We start from the raw sequence: 20,029 nt of genomic DNA on the forward strand, positions 1-20,029 counted from the left end.
GACTTGTTCTATCAAGGTTTTTCCACTAGGATTTGTTTTTCCACAGATCAACCAAGCTAGGAACACATCTTCCGTGAAGATAGTGGACAGGATTTGCAATATGAAAGGCAGCTCACATAACTGCATTTGATAAATTATATTGAAGGATAACATCAAAGAGTACAACAGTTAATTTCCAAAAAACCACTGATGCTGATACCCTGTTAGCTGCCGACCAGAAGTAAAGAATAGTGTTCCCTTTTTAAAAGTAGAAAGAAACACATGATGGACATTTAAAGTATTTCTTCTCTTGCAACAGTAACTTTTCTTTTAAACCAGACTAAGATTTGAAGTCCATGAAAAGAATATAGTAAAGTAAAAAAGATCTTAAAGATCTCTTTAAAGATCTAGTACCTGACGATGTATGAAAACAACTGATCCTAATAGTCGCCAGGTGCCACCCTGTCGATCTACATGAAGCATGCGAAGTATTTGGAGAAACCGGATCCCCCTGTAAGAAAAACAGGACATTAAATAAAACTAATGTTTGAGAACAATACTGCTCTATCTACACATAGATCGCTATGTTCACTAACATTGTGCCATATTAGAAAACAGTGATGTCATTGCCTCTGGCTAGGGTTGCATCTTAGACTTGAGACATCTCAGTAGACAGTATGTTTAGATCACATTTCATTATATTCAAATATATTCAGAAATACTGGCGAGGGCACCAATTAGTTAAAAGAAAAAAAATTCTAATTCATATGCTTTCAAACTCAGAGGATACTTGCATATTTTACCTGATTATGATTCTCAAATGCTTCCTTTCCAAGCAAAACCAGTGCTTCAAGCTTTGCTAACATAAATATGAGCAAACTTTTTTTTCTCTGTTTGCCAAAGCAGAAAGTGAATTGAATATGGTATTAGTGAAGTCCTTTTTGTGTAAGTTACAGAAATCATCTAATTGGAAATAGATACATTCCTATGTGAGTTTAGGATAATAACTGAATCATAAACTCCAAATATTTTCAACTAAAGAGAAATAATTATCCATATGGTTCTTCAGCAGAATTTTATTCAATGGAAATATTTCATTCTAGTCACCCTTTCAACAAGGAACTTCATTTTCCTACGCTCATCTTACTATCTTATCACTGAAACAAAACAGTGAAGAGCAGGAAAGGATGAATGTTGAATTCAAGTATCTGAAAATTTTTCACTAGAAGCACTTTTAGCTCTTTTTAGCTATCCTTAAAATTTGGTTGTTGTTGTTGTTGTTTTTGTTTTTTAATTCAATCTTCTTAATTCAGTTCCACTGTGGCTGCATTTTTCTGGGTTACACCAACAGGTAGGAAACTCAGAATGGTGCCATCCTCAGTCTCTGGGAAGGCATACTGTCTTCAGAAAGACCCAACTTTTCCTTCATTCAGAAAGCAGGTTTTCTGAGCTTTTACAGTTGACAGTCAAAGGATCAAATGCTTGTCGTTTTTTTGGAAAGCCTACACTAACCTGACTATCAAATCACATATCAATGACTGGGCATATGAACACCAGGTTTTCTTATTTCTTTGATATGCCATTGGAATAATAATTTTCATTAGCCAGAAACTTAAAAATATCCACTTAAAAACCTGTTAATTAAAACAGGAGACCAAGGAGGATTACAAGACTGCCAAATACATGGGCACCAATAGACTTATGTAATGTAATAGCTCATTGCCTTATGTCAGGACAAGTGAGAGTTACATGTAGCTACCCTGTACAATTATTAGACAGACTCCTTGATGCCTTGATCCAATGGCAGTTCTTGATTTTCCTGTCTCTGTTGTATCCAAGATGGTTACAGCTACGTTACTGCAAAGTGCTGACATGCATGCTATAGGCTGGCAGTTTTACAAATAAAGACTGAAAAATCAAAATGGTGAACAAGAAAATCCACATACATAGCCTCTGAACATGCACAACCCATTTCCTCTGAAAAGATAGAAGGAATTGTTTGGAAAGAAGACCATTTTTATCAATTTGGTGAACTTGAAACAGTAAGGACAGAAGGCTGTAGGACTCTGCTGTGAACGGTGCAGCGCTACTAGGTTTCAGTCTCACTGGTTGCTGCAAGGATGAAAATGTCAACCTGTCATACCTGATGGGTGTGGAGCTTGCAACTTCATTCTACAAGAAAACAACCTAACTGCTTGCTGGGATTACTGGGATTTAGGGGAGGTCCATCCAAAGAGGACCATAACAGTATAACTTAAAGGCAACAAATGCAAAGGCAAGGGTTGAGATTAATTCCTTCTTAATTCAAAAACAGCCACTCACATCACAGTTCTGAGGAAACCTGATGGGACTAAGACTTGCCTGACCCAGATGGTTTTTCAATGGGGCAATAACAACACTGCAGAGACATGCGCTAAGTTTCTCTGGCAGAAAGCATTCTGAGCTGTAGGACGGTGAATGTATAATTTAACACCAGCAAAGGCTGCACTGAGCCCAACACCACGTGGGTTCACAAATACACAGCAGGCCTCTTCATTAAAGTCCTTCCTACACTTCTAGTTAAATTAGGTAAAATCTTGGGAATTTTCACATTCACCCTCCTCTTCTCCTATGATAAATCACATTCATGCTGCCTGTGTGAGTCCTGATCATCCTGCAAGGATTAATGTTCAATGGTAACAGTTACCTTAAAAATACTTTATATATGTAGTTCTCTCCAGTGTTTGTCTACACGGCTAGACAGTTTAGACAGTACTGTACATTGTCACTTTCCAATGATTAGACTGCATTGGAAATCAGAGGCTTGTAACAGAACATGCAGCCCATCTTGCAAGTTAGAAGGAGTGGGAAGTACACCTACTCTGCTTATTATTCCTTTCTTCTATTTACTGGCTTCCCAAAACAAGCTTGCAGTACTTGATGCAAGCTGAACAAACACTGTAGACATCAAAAGTTTCTGGTTCGTGTATGGTATGAGTTACTTGTGACAAACAAATCCACCAAAGCCTAATTACTCTTTAAACAAAGTAATTACTTGTACTCAAAAAGTACCAAGTGAAGTGCTGTCTGGATTACTTCTTAAATAAAGTGATGTTCTGTAATACTCTTTTGTCAGAGAGCTGTTTGATGTTTCATGTGGGACAAAATGTTTCTTTAGCTTTTTCCTCTTGGATTCAGCATTCACACCATTCTTCATATGCCTTGTTTCCGCACTCTTGTTTCCCAACCAGTGACCAAGCACAGTAACACAGAGTCTTCCACTCTTCAGTGTTTCAATATAATAACTTTTCCTATAGCAGGAAAATTACATATACATCTAACTCAGAAATTGGGCAATTAGATATACATCTAATATAGCTCTGTGGTTGTGAAAAGCTACAGTCACTAGAAGAACATACCTTATTGCAGAGGTGGCAAACACCTGTCCGTTAGATCCTATGCTCAGAACAATAATTGAGGCTACTACCACAATTAGATCTGTTTAAAAAAAAAAAAAAAGTAAAGAAAGAATGTATTAAATGTTAGCTCTCAGCACTGAAACATACAACAAATACAGACTGAGGAAAGCACTTTAAAAAAGAAATTAAGTTAGGTGAAATTTGGTGGGCACTACATTAATGTCATAGTTTCACAACAAAAAAACAATGACTACGGTTTCATCCATGATGAATTTAATAATAGAAATTTTAAAGATCCTGACAGATCAGGCAGCTTGCCACAAAACCAAAAATGGCAATGGCACATGCACACCCTGGAAATTATGTACATTTTGGCCCAAGGGTCTTAATTTAAGGGGGAAAGTTAGGCTTTGCTTCCATCAGTAATGACAGGCATACGGAGAAGCATCATACGCAAATACACACACATATACTTAGTTTAAAAATTGTATCATAGCTGGAAAGCCAAACTTTCAAACTTTAGAGAACTGTCAGAACAAATGTCTTAAAAGGAATCAGAGTTGTTGGTTTACTTTGTGATACAGTCTTTAATGGTATGAAAAAATAATTGTTTCCAGAGTTCCCTTTCTTCCACAACTACACAGTTTACACAGTTCCAGCATTATACAAAGCAAATGATGGATTGTGTTCACAGTGACAGCATCCCTTATTTTCTCTTATCCCAGTTCAGTTAACAGGTCTATTGCTTTTTATTACTGAACCCTACTCTGACTTTATTCTGAGAAAACATTTTTCTAATTTCCTCACAGGCATTTCTGTGGTAATCCTCTTCAGAGCATCTAAATGCTTCACTTTCAAATTCTAACCAGAAAATACAGGACAGTATTATAAATGGGTAGCCAATGTAGACAGAATGGGGAAAAGTTTTGGTAAATTTTCCTTGCCAGTTTTAAACAAGCAGTACCTTATTCTTCCGAGCATTTAACATTATATAGCACTTCAAAAAAAAAACAGTGCCTGCTGACTTCACTTGCAGCTGTGAGAGCTCAGAACCTCTGTAACCTGACTTCAAAGTCTTCATTTCGACATCCAGAAAATGAGGCACACTTGTGAAAACTGATTTCAATGACTGCCACAGAGTTTCCATGTAATGCCTGGGCAAGATGCAGGATAGAATCCAACTTCAGAGGCAACAACAGTTGCCTTCAACAAGAGTAACTTTTTTTTCCTCTCCTCTAAAAATTCTCCTGCCTCATTCACAACCATGTAGTTGCTGCAACAAATATTGCAGCAATTCTGTAACTAACAGTATCCTTCACTCTCTGACTTGGATTATTTTCCAGTAACAGTCTTGAGTTTTGCTGTAAAAGCAAGATTCCTCCACAGGAGATAGCCCTCAATCAGTTTAAAGACTGTACTACTATAATTGTACATTTATAAAAAAGAAAATACAGGTAGGGAGGGATAAGTTAAGGCTACAGAAAGAGCTTCCATTAGGGGATAAGCTAACTTTTGAGTACCTGACCTTTTTTATGCTATTCCTTTATCATGTGCCTGTGTGAACACACATTTGTAAACACTCAGAATTTAGAGGGGGTTTTTTTCCCATTGCATCATAATACAGATCTTTGCCCCAGATCTTTGCTCCAAGCAAATGGTCCTTACTAAACTATCAGACATATACATATCCATCCAATGACTATCACTGAAGGAAGAAAAGACTGGCACTTAGGAAATGAGTTTCAACCAGGTAGTGACAGTAACATAGATTTTTCATTTCATAGTATCATAGAATCATAGAATTGCCTAGGTTGGAAGGGACCTTTCAGATCATCTAGTCCAACCATCAACCTAATGCTGACAAAAAACATCACTAAACCATATCACTAAGCACCACATCTACCCATCTTTAAAATACCTCCAGGGATGGTCACTCAACCACTTCCCTCGGTAGCCTGTTCCAATGCTTAATCTGTGAGAGCTCTATATAACTGAAAAGGTTATTTCAGCGTAAATTTTTTTCCTAATATCCAACCTAATCCTCCCCTGGTGCAACTTGAGGCCATTTCCTCTTGGAAGAGAAGAACCCCCACCAACCCCCACCTCTCTACAGCCTCCTTTCAGGTAGTTGCGGAGAGCAATAAGGTCCCCCCTCAGCTTCCTTTTCTCCAGGCTAAACAACCCCAGCTCCCTCAGCCACTCATCACAAGGCTTGTTCGCCAGGCCCCCCACCAGCTTCACTGTCCTTCTCTGGACCCACTCCAGCACCTCAATGTCTTTCTTGTAGTGAGGGGCCCCAAACCGGACACAGTACTCATGGTGGGGCCTCACCAGCACTGAGTACAGCGGGATGATGACTTCCCTAGTCCTGCTCACCACACTATTCCTGATATAAACTGGGATGCTGTTGGACTTCTTGGCCAACTGGACACATTGCTGGCTCATATTCAGCTGGCAGTCGACCACCACCCCCAGGTCCTTTTCTGCCAGGCAGCTCTCCAGCCACTCTTCCTTCCCCAAGCTTGTAATGCTGCATGGGGTTGTTGTGACCCAAGTGCAGGACCCGGCACTTTGCCTTGTTGAACGTCATACTGTTGGCCTCAGCCCATGGATCCAGCCTGTCCAGATCCCTCTGTAGACCCCTTCTACCCTCAAGCAGGTCGACACTCCCACCTAATTTGGTGTCATCTGCAAACTTACTGAGGGTGCACTCAATCCCCTTGTCCAGATCATTGACAAAGATATTAAACAAAACTGGCCCCAATACTGAGCTCTGGGGAACACCACTCATGACCAGCTGCCAAGTGGATTTAACTCCATTCAGCACGACTCTCTGGGCCTGGCCATCCAGACAGTTTTTTACCCAGCAAAGAGTACTCCCATCCAATCTGACTTGCCACTTTTTTGTGAGTGTGTTCTAGATGGTACAGGTATTTCAATTTTTCCCCCAAACCTGTTCTTCTATCTCTGCTTCTCTCTGTTTCTAATTTTCATGCCAGTTTCCAATCTTCAGGCTTCTCATACTAATCCCAGTTTACTGGTACAAACAGTCCTATTTTACACTCAAGGTCTTCAGCATATTCTTCTGCTTTTACACTGCCACCTTTCAATCCCATGTATTTTGAGCTCTGATTTTTTCCTTCAGCTTCCTGCTTGCTTGTCAGTCTCTTTATACCTTCTTCTCCTAGACCCTTACATCAGCATCTATCCTCCTGTCATTTCACTGAATCTGTATGTCCCAGTCCTTTCCTCCTACCCTGCCAATTCACCTTGGCATTTGAGCCTGGTATTTTTCCTTTCCATGTGCCCTGGGCAATTTCAGGAAGAGCACTATAAAACCAAAATCAACAGATTTTCCACGTCCAGCCCCAGAACTGTTGCTCAGAGAAACCTGAAATTTGTATTGTGCAGGCTCACTGCAGGTGGAATCTTTGAAGAATATAGGATCATTCTCTAGCAGTGCATTTTAAACATAAATAAGCTACCAATTTTTCAGAGGCTTGTTAGTCAGTCAGCTTGGAGATGATTTTCAGTGATAATCAAAAAGCTATTTTCTCATTAAGTATCAAGTGTCTCCTTCAAAGTGTGCTTCCGCCAGAACTGCCTTTTTCAGGAACAGCTTAAACATTTCGCGTGAAATGTCTCCACAAGACTCAAACCGAAGCAGACAGTTGGCATGAAAATATCAAGATAAAGGGACAATGTTTGTTTAAATAACTTCTTCAACCATAACAAGCATTAGGATTTAGATCAGCATTACATTAGTATTTATGTTAGTTTTTAAATAAGGAAGTGTCAGGAAGCCCTGGTGATTTTAAAAATTGAATTCCAGTAATTTAGACACAATCACATGTGGATATCCTTCTCAAACCTTCTACTTACTTACATGTTGGGAAACGTGTCTATGCACACACAAGAAGTGCAGAGACAAAAATGTCACAGCGTCTTCTATGTAATATAGATGACAGACCTACATAAATCACACTCCCTGCAATTTTGCACGTGTAGTACACAGATTTGAAAACCCAGTCCACTGCTAGTCCACTGTCCATGTGGCTTACTCTTATGCTCTGAACCCTTGAGAAATTCCAAACAGCTGCCATCTAAAAATCCGCTTGTCAAAGAAATATTACTTAGCTTCGCATAAACTTCAGCATAGCACATAGCAACACCTATAATGCAGCTTACCTCAGTACTGCTTTTTTGAGCAAATTGTTGACTTGTTTCTAATATTCTCACAAGTTCACTTTGTAGTATGCAATTCTCAGCTTTTTGATTAAAAGCATTAATCATTTTTAAATTTAAAACAGTAAAAATATTTGCATTTGTATTTTAATTTTTAGTTGCCATAGTATTTAACAGAATGGAAATAGCTGTTAGCTTGGAGGTGTGTTGTTAGTAGTCTGGAGATAATATGACATCCAATTAAACAGATTATATTTGAACATATACATATTTGAATTTGATTTACATCACATTCTTTTTTGATGAACTTTTGTATTCTATAGGTACTTCATAAGTTAGCTTTATTCAAGGTTATTGGAGCTTTATGTAGCAGGTGCTGACGCTTTATCAGAGCTGCATACACAACCAATTATGTGCTCAGGTGCTCATAAATAAAGTTATATTATGCTTTGCTTAAGGACAATATGAGATGGGCACACAAATGCGTACTCAGGTCTTCACACCAGTAACTTATGTTCCCCTTACGTCTTTCAAACTGTATGCTGTCAAAACCAGGAGAAACAAAAGTTAATACATAATTTGGTTCTTTGTGACAGTTTCCGCAACAACAAGAAAAGGATAAAAGAGGCTGTGAAAGAACATTTTCATTTTGCCTGTGCTCGGTACCTGCCTTTCATGAAAGCCTAATTAGGCTGGGATTTTCAGAAGCATTTAGCTGCTAACCCTCTAACCCTATTGGAATAGTAACTAATGGAAGTGTTAAATCAATATTTAGGAAAGGTATCACTATTACTGCTGCTGACATAGTATATGAGCACTGTACACTCTTTAAACATGCTCATTCTGTGAACTAGGGAATGAAGAAGCATGGAGAGACAAAGTGATTTTTCTACGTATTCTTGGTATGCTGAGAATGAATTCAATCTATGTCTCCTAACAGGTTCTTTAATTACAGAATTGTCTTTTCTCACTTACTTGTAATCACCTATGATCTGTCCGCAAAGATGCCCAGTTATAGAAGACAGAAGTTGCATGTTAAAATACTATTTTATGCAGCACAGAATGCAATGATATAAAACAAGTTTATTCAAGAAAGTAATAACTAGGCTTGACTACTGAACCACTTTCTGGTAATAAGCACCAAAATTATTTTTATTTAAAATTAGAGAGGGGAAAATAGGAAAGAGAATGGGAGAAATTAAAGAAGTTCAAAATTGATGCCCAAGTTGAATTTTCTAAGAATTAATCCAATTGTGTGGACAAAAACCCATATGAGAAATCTCTCTGATATCAAAGACATTTCAATTATATTTTCTAATTTTAAAATAAAGACTTTTGCACTAATGTATTAATTCTATTCTAATCCTTTATTTTCTTTTTCTAGTGTTTGCGTTTGATTTTTGTTTTGAAAATGATGAGTCACTATGATTTCATCATTCATGGCAAAGGTATTTCCCACGTTTAGCTTGTAGACACAGTTCCATCTGCATTTAATATGTAAAAAGAAATCTTTACTTTAAATGTATTGTATTCTCAGGGAAATTTTAAATGTAAGAACAGGACTGATACCTTTGAATGCACAACCAACTGTAGTCATTCTTAGCTTTTCTAAACAAAAAATACTGTATCTTCTCCAAGAGGTATACAAACATTCATGTTTACTGTGGCAGATGCACAACACCAGTATCTAGAACCATTACCAAGTTGAAATCACAGTTTCATGGGACGGACACATTTTCTCCTGCAGCTGTGTACTCTAATATACCTGCCTAAGAAGCAATTCTTAATTGAAAGAGAAGTCAAGAATATGATTAGGAGGAAAAAAAGTTACCCATAGGCTTCATGGATAGATCATGAAACTAGATCAGCTCTAGAAGCAGCTGAAGAATTTGTTTGTATGTAATGAAACACTTCTTTCTCAATAACCCAAAACTGAGTACAGTATCTCATCACATTATTCACTACCCACATCCAGATGTATAATAGAATATGTTGTTTCCTGAGTTTTTGCCCTGTTTCATAAAATCAGAGATAGTCAAGGAAACATCAGCTCGTTCTCTCCCCTTTTCACCTCTCCTAATTTGCTCTATTTAAAATTCAACGAGTTGGTGTTTGAGTAGCCTAAAATTCGCAGCTCTACTGGATTCTATATAAAAACATGGGCTTAAAACAGAAACGCTGATTTTATGGCCTACTACAGTTTTGTCTGAACGTCACTTTTTATTAATCCCTCACTGTTCCACAGGTTTTATTAGTCATCTCTCCCCTTAAACTCTCTCATAGTCCAGAGATGCTACCTACAATATCCCTCAAATGATCTAAAACGGCTCAACTTTAGTATCATGCAGGGGAATTTTTCCTAAGTTATACTTTGCACATTTCTTCACTTTATAATTTTGCCTTTCTTAAACTGATGCCTTCCTGTGTCTCACAGCCATATCTTAAATGTTCATTTCTAGCAATCCAAAAGACGAAATAATTGCATAGGTTCACAAGGCAGATAGATAGACAAATGTTTGAGTGATAGACATCATAGCTCAGAATTGCAATATGGGCTCTGGAGTAGTTGACATCTTTACTCTAAAATGGAGATTAATAGCAAAGTTAAGAAAAAAAAAAAGGGGGGGGGAGGGTTTAAATCTTACCGATAATTGATATTGGCTTTCTGGCAAACCGTATTCTTCCCTGGAAGCCAACATACTTACTTCTGCAGCCTGCAGACCACAATCGGACCACATATTCAGCACCAAAAAACACAACCAGAACTATTTCCTGTCAGAATTAAAAGGACAAAATATCAGTTTTCTTTCATTAAAAGACTACAGTTTACACATCTAATTTCTTCCTATGACTATTTATACAACTTTTTTCCTATTTATACAAATAAACTTGTTGAGATGAAATATGCAATTAAAAGGATTGTGCCTAATCTGTTCAATTTTTATACATATATGCCAGCCAGTATGTAAAAGGGAGATGTAATCTGTTCCTGAATGTGATTTGCATGTATAAAAGGATGGTTTAAGCTTCATTCCATCAGTATGTCATAGGGAAAACCACAATATTCTTTTTGTTTTGTTTATTTCCAAAACTTACAATTTTTAAAAATAAGGAATAGAGGCTATTGTGAAGCAACCAACCTCAATGGCCCAATGCTATCTCTTATTCTCTGTTTGGTATTAACATATTTAAAAATGCCTTTTTTGTTGTCCTTCACAGTGCTGGCCAGCTTAAACTCTGATTGAGCTTTGGTCGCATGAAATTTTCTCCCTACAGTGGCAAACAGCGTCTCCGTAGTTCTCCCATGTCACCTGCTCTTCCTTACAATACCCATACACTTTCCTTTTCCACCTAAGTTATAGAAGAAGATCCCTGCTCAGCCAAACCAGCCTTCTACCCTGCTTGCTTGACTTCTGACACTTTGGAATTGCTTTCTCCTGTGCTCTTATGAGACGGCTCTTAAAAAGTGACCAGCATTCATGGACCCCAGACCCTTCAAAAGCAGATTCCCAGGGGATCTTACTAACTTTAGCAGCCCGAAGTCGCTCTCCCCATATTTAGGGTTGAAGTTTTGCTGGCAGTTTTTTTCCTATCGCCAACCATTTGAAACTCAACTACTTCGTAATCACTGTGACCAAGACAGCCACCAATCACCGTTTCGCCCACAAGTCCCTCTCTGTTTACAAACAACAAATCTAGGACGATACCTTTCCTAGTTGGCTCCCTTAGTACCCACACCAAGAAATTATCTTCAACATGCTTCATAAATTTCCTGGACCTGTTTGTGTCCACTGTATGATATTGCAAGTTGATGTCTGGGAAGCTAAAATCACCCATCAGGACACGGGCAGTTGATCTACAGATATCCCTTAACTTGTTTTAGAATAATTAATCGGTGTCATTGTCGTGGCTGGGTGGTCAATAGTAGACTCCCACAACAACATCTTCTTTATTTGCTTTCCCCTTCATCCTTACCCAGAGGCTCTCAACTGCATCATCACCAACTGTAAGCGCCATACAATCCATTCCCTCCCTTACATACAACGCCATCCCTTCCTCATCTGCCCTGTCTATCCCTCCTGAAGAGCCTATAACTGTCCACCATGGCACCGCAGTCACAGGACTCACCCCAACAGGTTTTGCTTATGCCAATGCACTGTTGTAACTCTGGGACTGAGCCAAAGCTTCTAGCTCCTTTTGTTTATTCCTCATGCTGCGTGCATTATTATAGAGACATTTCAAATGTGCTCCAGTGTACTCAGCACATTGCTAGCGCACCGTCCCCCAAACACTGGCATGCCATGTCCAGGCTTATCTCTAGTGAGTCTGGTTTTATCCCTTTCCCCCTTCAAATCTAGTTTAAAGCTCTTTCGATGAGCCCTGCTAACTCCTGCACAAAGATCCATCTTCCCCTTTAAGACAGGCGTACCCTGTCTGTCACCAGCAGGCCTGGTGTTGTGTAAACCAAGCCATGATCATGATCAGAAACCCCAAAATTATTTCGGTGACACCAGCCACAGAGCCAGGTATTGATCTGCTGGGTCATTCTGTTTCTTCCTTCATCATTCCCTGCAACTGGAAGGACAGAGGAGGACACTACTTGTGCTCCTGGTCTCTTAAACACTCGTTCCAAGGCCCTGAAGTGTCTCTTGATTGCACTTGGACTTCTTGTAACAACTTAATTGCTGCCTATCTGAAAAAATCAATAATGGATAATAATCTGAGGGCTGTACCAGCTTAGGAAGTTTTCTCTTCACATCTTTAAGTTGGGCCCCAGGAATGCAGCAGACTTCTCTAAGAAGTGGCTCCAGTCTGCATATTGGGCTTTCTTTTCCCCTCAGAAGAGGAACTCCTATAACAATGACCAGCATTTTTTTCTTTATGGAAGCAGTTTTGATGCAGGGCATAGGCTGATTTAACCTTGGCAACATCTCCAAGCTAGATGAACCATCGTCCTCATCATTGTTCAGTTCCACTTGCAGAGCCTCGTACCTATTAGGCAATGGCACCTGGGAAGGTGGGGTAGTTACGGGGAGACATGCCTGCTGCACCAGGCAGGACATTGTCACCATTCCCCCCTAACCCTTAGGGCATCGCATTCAGCCATGTGGAGAGAGGATAGGGAATCCTATCATGTGTCCTGTCTGCCTGACAGACCTGTCCCAGGGAGGGTAGGGTGCAGTTCCAGTGGTCTATCTCTCTCTCAGACTCCCTGATACTCCTCAACCTACTCACCTCCTCCCAGAGCTCTGTCATTAAGCTGAGAAGTTTCTCTACCTGGGCACACCTCCCACAGGTGTGCTCACTACTGCCATTCAATACTGGCATAAGAGTAAGGCACATGCTGCAGCTTGATGCCTGGGTAGCAGCATGTTCCCATCAGAGCTCTGTCTGGGAAGTGCAGAATTTAGAGAGGACACCACCTTCTGCTGGATGGACACCATTGCTCCCTCGTGGAGTCACCAGAGCTACAGCGCCCTTCTGCGCAAACCACTGTGCCATGGCCTGGTCGCTAGCACTCCCGAGGGGTCTCTTATATAGGGGTAGGGGGGCTAGCCCTACCCAGGTCTTGTTAGCCACTGTCACGCAAGCTGCAGGGTCCTGGTAGGTCTCTCTCCTCGCCTGAGGTTTCTCCGGTTCAGGAACCCCCGGTACACCATGCTAGGGCATTCCACTGCTGATCAGATCGTTCCAGCATCGGAGCTGCTCGCCTCAGCGACTGAGGCAAGCAGTATATATACAGCATATAAAATAAATGAATGGTCAATATTTTAAGATTGCTTCCCTCTATAGCACTATATTGTAAAGCATTTGTACGTAAACAGGGATCGGTATACTTTGAGATACTTCTAAAGATAGCAGATTAGGAAAGGATCGGAACGTGGACAGATTTGTTGAGAACTTGGTTCATTCTGTCCTTGTTTTCTTCCGCCATTGCAATATTCTAGCACAACCAAAATACAGCTTCTAGGATTTGTTCCAACCCAAACTGTATCCCATAACTCAGAGTCGCCAAACACCTACTATATAAATTACAGCTTTGGAAAATATTTGTATTTTAATTTAAACATGCTTGCAATCTGCGTCTGGGGAATTCTAAAGCACCCAAAGAGTGAACACACTTAAATCACAATTTTCACTGAATAAAAATGCCAACATGTCTTTAAAACTGACATTCTGAATGGTTAAAAAGAGACCAAAACATTTCAAAGCTGAAAAACAGATAAGAAAACCTCAACAATAATATGCAAAACTTCATGTCAATTTTGACATTTAACAAAGTTAGGTTAACATTTCTGTATTCACTTCTACCTCCTTGTTTTGCCTGGAATGAGAACGAAGAAAATACGCACAGTCTTCCTCTGTTTTCATGGCACTTTCAGCCTGACTGAAACCAAGGATTAGTAGAAAGCCAAGAAAGCTTACAGCACATTTTCAAGGCAGAAACACAAGAAAATACACAGCAAATTAGCTCCACAAGTTTGGATTTTATAATTAATGTATTATCTAGAGCTTCTACAAGTAATACTTCTAAGTTTGTGCTCTGTCTGAAATCTAAATGCAAACATTTAGCCAAGCGTAATAGTCAAAGCACAATTCAAGAACAATCTTCAAAGGAAAACAACTCTTGGACTTCAGGGATCTTTAAAATGCTCTCTCTCTTATTAAATTGTCTACATTTTTAGCAGGTTCCTGGTGTCATCATTCAGTAGCATTTGTTTTCAAGTTTCTTATGAAGGATTTCTTATTTCCACCAAAGGAAGCAGAAAACTGTCTACAAGGACCTACTAGACCTCCTGGGGGAATGGCACTGCAGCTTTGCAGTCATGAGCACTTCTTTCTGCAATTAGTCAGAAACCTAGTACCAAAGCTTGAACTGAAAGAGCATTTCAGAAACAAACAGTTCTACATCCTCATCTGCAGACTAAAATGACTGAGTTCCACTGAGCTCCACCTTAGAAATTCATGTGCTCACAGTCTTAGAGGAAGAAACGCAACTAGAAAGCATAGCTTATGCGATTTTGTTGACAGTGTTCGTAACTTACCCGTTGACAAGGGAAGATATCCATAGCAATTTAAATGAAAACAAATGTGCCATCCAACTGCCTCAAAAGCATGCTTCTGCCACTCAGTGGCAGTTTATTCAATGTAGGTCCTAAAAGACAACACTAATGGAAGTGGAAGAATCATTTCTACAGATACTGCATATTAAAATCACTGGGTCAGTTAGGTAAAAAATTGTGTAGTTGTGTAGAAAGGAGACAAGCAATAAGTGCTGAGTAAGCAAAAACTTCATAGACTTAGGCTATTCCTTGATGATCCTCTGAGGGTACTTCTAAAAGCTGAAATTAAAACTACATCTGGCCTGAAGGTATTTTATTCTCAAGGCACATTCCAGAACCTATGAATTTATTTCAGCTACCAACAAGAAGCCATCTTGGTTACATCTGGGAAATCCTGCTGAAGTCAATAAGATTGCACAGTCTATGAAAAGAAAAATAAATTGTTGACAGGAAGGAGGAAGAACGAGGAACCTACATCTTCAATAAATTTGAAATTTATTGCTGATCTCAGTTCATTTTGTCCTGGACAGGTGTCCACATTACCAAAACCACAGCAATTAACACGTTTGTTGGCAACCTCAAACAGGCCAAAGACCAAAAGAGCATGGAAACTGGACAAACATCATAGCTCTATAGGTGGTCCCTCCAAAAAAATAAAAGAAGGAAGATTATGAAACTTACACTGGTGTTGTGTACACTTCTAATGAAAGATAGAAGACATCCATTTCCAGGGCCGTCAAGGCTGATCAAGCTTCACTTCACCAAGTTCACCTCTAAAAAAGCCCCAACCTGCCTCCTTTCCTGCTATACACATAAACACTTTTCAGAACCTTAAATTTATTACCTCACATCTACCTTCTGGTAAAGAAAAAAATCCAGCAGTTTTCTGGAAAATCAGAAAAAACACTTGTTCTCGCCAAAATGGGAACAAAAGATGGTAAGGAGTTGTGGGCAAAACAGAAACCAGAAAAAATCTGCAAAAAATAATCTGCAAATTAAACAGTATGCCAAATATGTTCTGGGTTGGCAATCCATTTGTGTGTTAGTTTGAGATCTTTCTCCAGCTTTCTGAAATTTTCCAGAACCCTTGCTTTCAAAATGGTATTACACTCACACGGATTCTGCAAAACTTTTTTATTTAGGCTCCCAGTAGTATTTTTCCCCTTCTTCTGCAAGTGGTGAAGAAAGAAATACATAATGGGGATTCTCAGAAGATTTCATAAACCTGGAAAGCCATTTGGCGTTAACAAAAAGCCAGGGATGAACTCCTCTAATGAAATCAAACCCAAAAATAACAAGTAGGAACAAACCATTACCTCAAAAAAATCAGAGCCGCATCAAGCTTGAACAAAATAGGGCTAATACATATCCTTGGCTACTCTATCTAGCAGTCAGCTTTCAGTGTCAGCCTTCCATTTTTCTCAGCAACCCTTCTCTGAACTCCTATGAGGAAAGAAAGGGAAAGCAAAGATGCATATTCTTTGAACAGAACAGCTGCCATAAACTGTCAGGACGTTTGCCATGACCCATTGAAGGATCACAAGACAGGTGTGGAAAAACACAGAGCAGCATCCTTTGCCTAGGGCACTGAATCTGCTCCAGAGGCACAGCCAGAGGCACACTGTATTGACAAATGTACCCATTGAGAGGGTCTTTAGGCAGTGCTGCAACTCGAATTATCTTCCAGGAAGTGGAGCACAGAGTAAGGAAACAACAGTGCAGACCAGATTCTTCACACTCACACGTTAGTCTTTTCCTGTTTTGTTAGTGGTAAAGGATATTCTTGTCAATTCAACTTGGCATGGTAATACTAGGAAAAGCATTTAACATGTAGTAACTGCCTGTCCACTGTAAAGAACTGACCTATAATATAATTACAGATGTTAAACTGGGCTCATACTATCTTAATATCTCCGCTAAAGTCAGTAGCAGCATTCCATCCTTCTGTGCTTGTCCCTGTTGTCTGGGGAAAAAAAATCCAAAACACACGCCTATAATATTCTTTGCCCAGTCAGGTGGAAGCCCTTAAACTTACTTCATCTCTGTATTTTTTTTCTTCTTCGTAAGTCTAGCCACTGCATAAGTCTTTTTTTCTTCCCCACAAAATAAATCATAAACTAATACATAATCATTTTTATGCTGTTCTTAGTATAGCTCCATTTTATTAATTTTATTAAAAATATGGAAAAAATAAGCTTAAAGAGAAATATGTATGCAAATAACTTCCATCCGTATCTAATTCAATAAGAAACTCTTGTGGAAAATCCATCAACTTTTACCCAAGAATGTCACTGATGACAAAATAGAAAAATGCTCACATTAACACAGAAAATCAGTATTTTATACAGGAGCATGTGTAAATGAAATATATAGCCTGGAATTTACAATGTGTTCCAGTACAGTTATGGATAACTGCACAGGGGAAGCAGGAGAAGGGAAGGAGTTCGGCTGGAGTGATTAAAGTGCACACATGAAAAAGACGAGTATTTTCTCAGCTGCAGCTGTGTTTTAGGTGGAGAGCACACACAAGGCTCTCTTCACTTTTTTTATTGGAATATTTAGGTGCTCGGGTAAAAGGAGGAAGTGGGATGGCTAAATGAATAGTGTGTGCTCACGAAGATTCAATCAAGGAATGGCAGCTCAAAACAATGAAGCCTCAGAAGCAGGCATAAAGGTTTAATAGTCCAAATGTTTGCACACGTGTACTTATGTCCAAAATTTAATCTGATAACCTGGCTTCAAGGTTTTCCAGTCCTTAGAGTTGAAAATGTCAATTTAGTGACCTGTTTAGCTTAATAGTTACTCAAATGCTACGAAAACCTACTGATACTGAAAATGCTTATTTCTACCATCATGCTTGCTCTTATAAAGATGACAGACTTTATATGTGAAAATATAATATCCAATATATGGAAGAAAAGATGTCAAACACTGCTAGTGTGCTATAGTATCATTAACTTTTTCAGCCTTACATCTCTTAGAGGAAACAAATGCACTTAATGTTCAAAAGTCTGTCATTTGGATACGAATGGATTTGCTTAACATTTCTTAAAAAGACAACTACCGTTCAAGCGAGTTGTGCGAGTCAGATGGTAAGATTTACTTTTTATTTCTATTTAGGCAGCAATATTTTTACAGTCTCATTTATTTTTGAGCAGTACTTTTTTCTAGAATTGCTTCATTCAGAAAGATATTGCTAGGGCAAACACAACCAAATAGTGAATCAAAAAGATTCAAGAAGCTAATGTCTGAAGTTCTTAATTTCTGTAAAGATCCACCAGTACCCCAGCGCCTTCCAGTTCCCCAACAGCATGTCTTGAAGCCTGACCTGAAAGCACCACCTCTGGTAGGATGTGAAGGGTTTAGCTTTGCTCCTGGAGTGGAATCTATCTAATGTGAATATCCACTTCAGAACTGTAAATAATCATATCCATGTTTCTTAACCTTTTGATTTGGGAGGGTCTCAAAATTTCAAGGGGAGGAATTGGAAAAATCCTGCATGTACCTCTCCACCTTCCTCTCACTCCCAAGTAAGAAATGTTTCTCTAGTCTCTTGGGCCACATTCTAAAACCACTTTGCACAGAAAACTCTACAGAGCTATAGAAAGAAGTGAGTAAAATTTTACTACAGACATTAGGAGTTAGCCCTTTGTTAATTCGTCTCAGCCATACGTACTGCACAATGATTTCTATTTTAGATAGCTGAAAAGCACACAGCAATCATCCAGCACAACATGTTCTGTACTGCATTAGAGCAACCCACAAGGTAATAAAAGCCACAAGAATAACTGTATCATAATTCACATGGAGAAGCTTGTTACATTTGATTCCAGAAAGACTATGGCAACTCAGCAAGATTACTTAGCAGACAACTTAAGCTTATGGAATGTGGTGATAGACTTGTGGACTCAATTATTTTTCCTAATATGTTTAATGTATGAAACAATATTCTATATCTATTTTAATAATGTTTTATATGGTAATAATACAATATTCCTGATCTATTTTTTCCTCTTCTTACAGACCAACAAGAAGTTCAGAAAGAAGCAAGGATTTTCCTTGTTTTCTCTCTAAGAGGTTTACAGGGAATAAAAGAACAAAGCAAAAGCTTTTGAGTCATTAATTCAGATGTATTCTACGCTAATAGTCTAACTCTTTCATAGTTTAAAAGAAGAAATAGTGTATTTTTCTACTGAAGCAGTTTACCTGTCAGTGCCACTGAGGGATTGGACACCTCATTAACACCTGCTGTAACAGAGGCATAATATACACTACACAAATATCACAAAATGCCACTAAATATTATGGGACCTACTCTGCATGCCATAATCTCTAAGAAATCCATTATCATCTGTAAGAACTGATCTGGTGAGGCCAGCAGGAGTACCTGTGAACTTCAACTATTAGATTATCAACATATCACTTTATTAAACAGATCTGGAAAAGGCCCTAAGTGCTAATGCCATGTGGCAAAGCACAGATTTAGAGTTATAAATTGGCACAAAAGCAGGAAATGGTTAAAATATCCACCATTTTTCTTTCTAACACTAATTGCTTTGATGAGATGGAGAAAATGCCCTGAAACCTATTAGAACACATACACTTCACCATACATCATAGAGAAGACTAAAGTAAGTTTACACACCACGCAACCTTATTTCTACTCTGCTAACAGATTAAAGATGACACAGCATTTTATGACATGACTATATAGCTTAAATGGGAGAAGGGATAAAAGCAGAAGCAAAAATAAAGGAACGGGAGAGCTCCTCCACCGCAGACAGGAAGAGCACGTCCTCTTTTAAAAACACACACTTTGAAAATGGTGTCATCAACTCACTACTTTCAAAAAAGAAAAGCCATTCTGAGGTCCAGTTCAGAAACAGAGTGGTTAAAAACACACACACCTTAGCTGGCTTACATAAGCCAACTATCACTTGGTACTCTGAAGTTTGTGTACTCTGGGAAGCCTAGCCTATGTATACAGCAGGAGGGTGTGTTCACAGCATAAGATGCAGAAGAAATCATTATATAAAGGCAAAACCAAGCAGTGACTTCAGGAAAGACACAGACCAATGTGACCCACCTGCAGCCTAGAACTCTTTCATGAGATCCTCCCCTTAAGCTCTGACTCCTAAATAAAGCCACAGCGTGAGCCTCTCTCCCGAAAAGCTTAAGCAGCAGCTGATGTGGGAGCTCCTAATCTTACATCTCAGCCTTTCCTCCAACAGGATTTGCAAACACAGGCATGTTAATAAAAGCTACATGCTAAATGTAGTCACTACCTCAGGATTGCTAGCAACCAAGCAATGTGAGAGGGCAGTGAGGGCCTACATTAGAGGCAACAAGTGAGGATCCTGAAGAGAGAGTCTTTAAAGGTATTGTGTATCCTCTAGTACTGTA

The 20,029-nt window shown here is 39.0% G+C and overlaps 1 protein-coding gene across 5 annotated transcripts in view; it reads right to left on the reverse strand.

The window, feature by feature from the left end:
• LOC128908446 (potassium voltage-gated channel subfamily KQT member 1-like) overlaps positions 1–20,029 on the reverse strand; it is a 516,130-nt gene that overhangs the window by 458,358 nt on the left and 37,743 nt on the right. For 4 of the 5 annotated variants that reach the window (XM_054198677.1, XM_054198695.1, XM_054198699.1 and 1 more), the window contains exons 4-6: positions 10,208–10,334; positions 3,378–3,456; positions 394–490 (exon numbers count right to left, since the gene is read on the reverse strand). In XM_054198677.1, the coding sequence (XP_054054652.1) occupies positions 394–490; positions 3,378–3,456; positions 10,208–10,334 (303 nt within the window). The remainder of the gene's footprint in view (positions 1–393; positions 491–3,377; positions 3,457–10,207; positions 10,335–20,029) is intronic. The other variant, XM_054198688.1, reaches the window with a different exon arrangement.

This window comes from Rissa tridactyla, chromosome 1 (genome assembly GCF_028500815.1).
Source record: "Rissa tridactyla isolate bRisTri1 chromosome 1, bRisTri1.patW.cur.20221130, whole genome shotgun sequence".
NCBI lineage: Eukaryota > Metazoa > Chordata > Aves > Charadriiformes > Laridae > Rissa > Rissa tridactyla.